The sequence below is a fragment of the Lactuca sativa genome, chromosome 9 (assembly GCF_002870075.4).
Source record: "Lactuca sativa cultivar Salinas chromosome 9, Lsat_Salinas_v11, whole genome shotgun sequence".
NCBI lineage: Eukaryota > Viridiplantae > Streptophyta > Magnoliopsida > Asterales > Asteraceae > Lactuca > Lactuca sativa.
In genome coordinates, this window is record NC_056631.2 from 199,447,650 (window position 1) to 199,452,661 (window position 5,012).

Consider the following 5,012-nt stretch of genomic DNA (forward strand, 5'->3'; position numbering starts at 1 on the left):
CAGGTCCATCCGTGGACCCACTTTCATCCCTAGAACAAACCATTATAATATTTTTTCATGTTTGGTTAGCTCAAAGAAATGGAATGAATCATTCAAACATATTGTTTGTAATTAACAAATAGTAAACTAAATAAAGTAAAATTAATAAATAAAGAAAAGAATGTTAATTAAAAAATAAATTCTAATTAAATAAAGATAACTCGTTAAATAAATTGCATATAAGCATATTTAATTTCGTTGAAAATACATATTATATATACTGCTCAATTTCATGTCTTCTTCGATTACTTGCTAAATGTTAAGTAGGTCATAAACTTATACTCAAATAAAAATACATGGGGTTGCCACAAAAGTCTTTATTTGTGAATGTCATCATCTATTTTGTTGAACATTCTACAATTTTCAAGGGTATTTTTGACCAAAACAAATTATTGATAGTGATTCTCAAAAGATTATATCGGAAAAACACTGTTTATCGATATAAGCTCTCGGATCTAAGATTCTCAGCAATCTCTGTTTCCCATCTATCCCCATTTTCAAGCAATTTCTCCTTATCATATAGCAGCTCCTGTAATAATTACAAATCCATAAAGAACGAAAAAGATATTATACAGCATCATAATTTTATTTATTTGTTTACTATACCATCCTACTTTCATTTCTACCTACTACAGCATTGCACTTTGAAAAGTCAAACCCAATTATATCAATCTCATCAAAATACAAACCAATTTTCACATATACAATTAGGTATACTTATCAGAATTACTTTTATCTTCGATTTAAAATATATATATATATATATATATATATATATATATATATATATATATATTATTTTTGGATTAATTTACACAAACCTCATGAGTCTCAGTGGCAAACTCAAAATTGGGCCCTTCAACAATGGCATCAACAGGGCATGCTTCTTGGCAAAATCCACAGTAGATACACTTTGTCATGTCAATATCATACCTACAATATAATTCACTCAATAAGAGAGAGAGAGAGAGAGAGAGAGAGAGAGAGAGAGAGTGTGGTTTCACCTTGTTGTTCTACGGCTCCCATCTTCTCTCTCCTCAGCTTCAATAGTAATAGCTTGAGCTGGACATATCTAAAACACCAATAATTAAAACAATTAGGACAAAATTAACAATGGTGAAGTGGGGAGACATAAAGTACATTATTTGTGTCCTTTATATGTAGAGTAGGTGGAACACTTATCACTTTAAAGAATATGATACATGAACCTTAGAGCATCTCCCATGTATGAACGTTATAATGACTTATTTTTATCGCCACGTCAGCGTTGTACTGAATTTATTTTAGCAAAAACTTATCTTTGCCAAACCTCTCAAATGCAAAATTAAAAGAAAGCTTACAGCTTCACAAAGTTTGCAAGCAATACAACGTTCTTCTCCAGTTGGATAACGTCTGAGGGCGTGTTCTCCTCGAAACCTTGGGCTTAAAGGACCTTTCTCAAATGGATAATTGATCTAAATATGAATCAGTTAAATAAACCAAATTAATTTTAGTTTGTCTTTTGGAAAACAACAAATAGATGAAACTAAAGGAATCAATGTCAAACACTTACAGTAACTTTTGGCTCAAAGAAGTATTTGAGTGTCAGAGACAAACCTCGAACCAGTTCAGTTAGAAATAACGTATTAATGCTCCGTTCAAAAACTGAAAATAATTCACATAAGAACCATAAGTTGAATGTAAAACTGGAAGAAAAGAAAAAAGATAAAACTTTGAAGAATTGACAAAAAAAAATTGTTGGGAGTACCAGAACTCCAGTCTTTTGAGATCTCCCTTGCAAGCTTCTCTCTTTCTTCATCATCTAAAAGCAATAAGAACTAGCATTATTCCTTTTATTTTGATAAAAACAAATACATGTTTATACATATCAATATACCTAATGTAAACATGATCTTGTATGATAGAAACTTAGCCCCATATCACATACCTTTATCAGTGGAAAAGGAGTGTTTAGTTGCAAACGAGCGTGCACCAGAAACTGTCTCACAGATGTTAGGGCCCTGCAATACTTGTCCTGCTACAGTCTGGCATAAAATCAAGAAATTGAACATCATGAAACTGATCTAAAAGGATTTACTTCATGAAATAAATGAGGACATTGGTGATTGGACATAGCTTTAGAGCCAAAGTTTTCTCTATTCTTCAAGTGGTCATTCAAATTCACACCTTGTGTTGGCATGATGAATTACAAATTAACTAATGCTTCTTCCCTTTGTATAAAATGGCACATTCTTTAGGTAAATAAAGCACAGGTGCTACCTTAAACAGTAAGGACAGTAGAATTACACGCAATTCGGGCAAGAAAAAGAACAGGTATTATGCTGCAGATAGAAATGATTCAAAATAACGAACTCAATGAGACAATGTGGAACGTTTCCGAAATTTGGCATTCTACCTTAACTAATTTCATCTGAATCTTATAAACAATCCGACAAATCAAAACCCTAAAAAATATGAACTCACCTATACAAAACGACCACAAAATCCAAAACGAACTTCGATCGGGCATTTATAAAAAATCCAAAACCCTAACAAGTAACAAATTCAATCCGCAGGATCTTAACAGAAATTTAGTGTGTGCGTGCGTGAGAGAAGAAGACGGGTCTTACGAGCTGGCGATAGCGAAAAGCAGAGATAGACTTGCGAGCTAAGATTGCGGCCATTTCTTCGAAGCTCAATTGATATGAATATTGGTGGTGCCACTGCTTCTTTGGCTCTTCCCAACGTTAATGGAGGTTCTCGCTTGAGTTCCTTATGAACCGGCGTTTTCCTTACACATGTGAGTCGGGTCGTTCTCGGCAAAGGCGGTGTGTTTAAGTAGAATTTCACTTTGCATCCTCACTGTTACTAGATTTGGCAAATTTGACTCAAACTGCTATTGTACCTCAAATGAGAAATACTTGTTTGTCCTTCAAAACTCTTCAAATCTAAAGAGAATGTGTTTTAATATCCAAACTCCAAAATTGGCAAATCATGTGGATTTTTAAGTTAATCAAAGTGTTTTTTATTATTTTTAAATTGGTTATTGAGCATATGAGAATTTTCGGGATGTGTGGTTATAGGAATGACTAGCAATAGGCAAGAGAATAAGTGAATAACAATGTCTTGGTAATAGAATGGTATCATTGGGAGGCTTTAGATGATGTGCTAATAACATTTGCTAATATGTTTGAGAATTTGTGTTAGTTGCCCCACGCTCCAAGTCACCAACCGACAAGTGGGATTATTGTAAGGGAACTTCATTATTCGTTGTGTTTTGGATAAAATTAAATCTTATGATTGTACAGACCTTGGTGGCTTGTTGGGTAAAGCACCCCATATAGGAGGTCTCAAGTTCAAACATTAGGGGGTTTCAATCAAAGAATGACCAAGAGTATGTGATACAATTTTGAAAGGGGATGCTTACTATCATCACCAAAGGCAAGCTCTCTACTACCCCCCCAAACCTCACAATATCGAGAGTTGTAGTGGGTGGTTAAGAAATTGTTTATTGTACACACCATAAATCCTAACTTGTATTATATTTGGCTTAAATCCCCTTCGATCTCATGTAAATCTTAATCACCTAAAATATGTGATAACACTAAAATCATCAATATAATCACTTCAAAAACATGAATCATATTAGATTGGTTGTCCTTGGAGAACCTCAAGGCTATGATAATCAATAGTGATGAAAATTATGGCATCATGTTCTCTAGTCTCCACCTTTTACTCATCAAAAGTAACAACAACCATAAGCTTCTTTTAACAGTTTTTCAATATAGATAGAATAAGACTGAGTTAAATATGTGGAATGAGGTGACTATATGGAGATAATAAAAGTATATCGAATCTGTAAATTAAGTTAGATCCAAATATGTTATCTTACTATGGAAAACACTTGATCGGAGGCCCCGTGCCTCTATGTGTAAAGGGTTCAAACATGCTACTAACAAGGATGAAATGGAAAATATAAAGAGTGTTACTGTAACCGCTATGAAATGGATAGACAAGATTATTATGCATGTATTTGTGTGAATCTTAATGGTCAATAAGTTGGAAAGGAATTTGAAAAAATTAACCAAGGCTTTGGCTAGCAAAATTACATAATATGAAAAAAATGAAATGAGATGGTATTTTGTTTGAGGGTTTGTAAATGAAAAAAAATGGTGAACTAAAAAGGAATTTATCTTGATATCATGTACATGATGAGGTTGAGGAGACAATGTTTTCATCGTAGAAGGAGGTGGGTTTTATGAAAGCGTATGTAGCCTGGATGGGAGTTGTAAGGAAGTGACAATAGAATTTTTTAGATAAAGTACATCCAAAAGAAAACAAAAAGAAATTAAAAGGAATTTGGTGATGGTTTAGAATGGGATGTCAATTTTTATTGTTGATACGTTGAAATGCATGTCAGAAGCTACTTAAACATGTTACTAGAAATGTTGATGAGATTTGAAATCGAGTTTAACGATCAATTCACGTAAGAATTAAGAAAGAAGAAATATGATGAACACGAGAGTAAATATAATCTTTGATCAGCTCATATTATGCTTTTGATTTTACAGAGTTCAAAGAAATTCTCTGTAAAGAATATGTGAAAGTTAAGTACTCACTCAGTACCGTCTCCTATTTATAGGCGTACAAAAGCATAACAAAATACTAAGGACTAGACATTAAGACTATTCAATAAAATGCCTTAGTAAATATAACATTACATCCGAAGACTCTACTTACGAAGACTAGAGATCCTTCGTAACAACAAAACTAACACTTCGACTTATTACAACATTTATACCCTAACAATCTCCCCCTTTGGAATAAAGGTCGAAGTCTTCATGAAGTTAGTAGTTGAACAACATACATCAATACTCTTCGGATTTCCATGTACCAAGAGATAACTTTCTTTATCTCCTTCTTGTCTCCTTCTGAATTCTTCTTGCAATGATTCATACGAACAATTAAGTTTGTATATTGCGAATTTGTATATC

At 33.1% G+C, this 5,012-nt stretch overlaps 1 protein-coding gene across 1 annotated transcript; it reads right to left on the bottom strand.

Annotated features, from left to right (window-relative positions):
* Positions 1-203: 203 nt before the first annotated feature.
* On the bottom strand, positions 204-2,837 carry LOC111918232 (NADH dehydrogenase [ubiquinone] iron-sulfur protein 8, mitochondrial). Its single transcript, XM_023913902.3, has 8 exons — positions 2,649-2,837; positions 1,967-2,063; positions 1,787-1,840; positions 1,592-1,683; positions 1,380-1,493; positions 1,044-1,111; positions 861-972; positions 204-568 (listed from the first exon to the last, which is right to left on the bottom strand). The coding sequence occupies exons 1-8, from the start codon at positions 2,700-2,702 to the stop codon at positions 473-475; spliced, it is 687 nt and encodes a 228-aa protein (XP_023769670.1). The 5' UTR covers positions 2,703-2,837; the 3' UTR covers positions 204-472.
* Between the last annotated feature and the right edge of the window lie 2,175 nt (positions 2,838-5,012).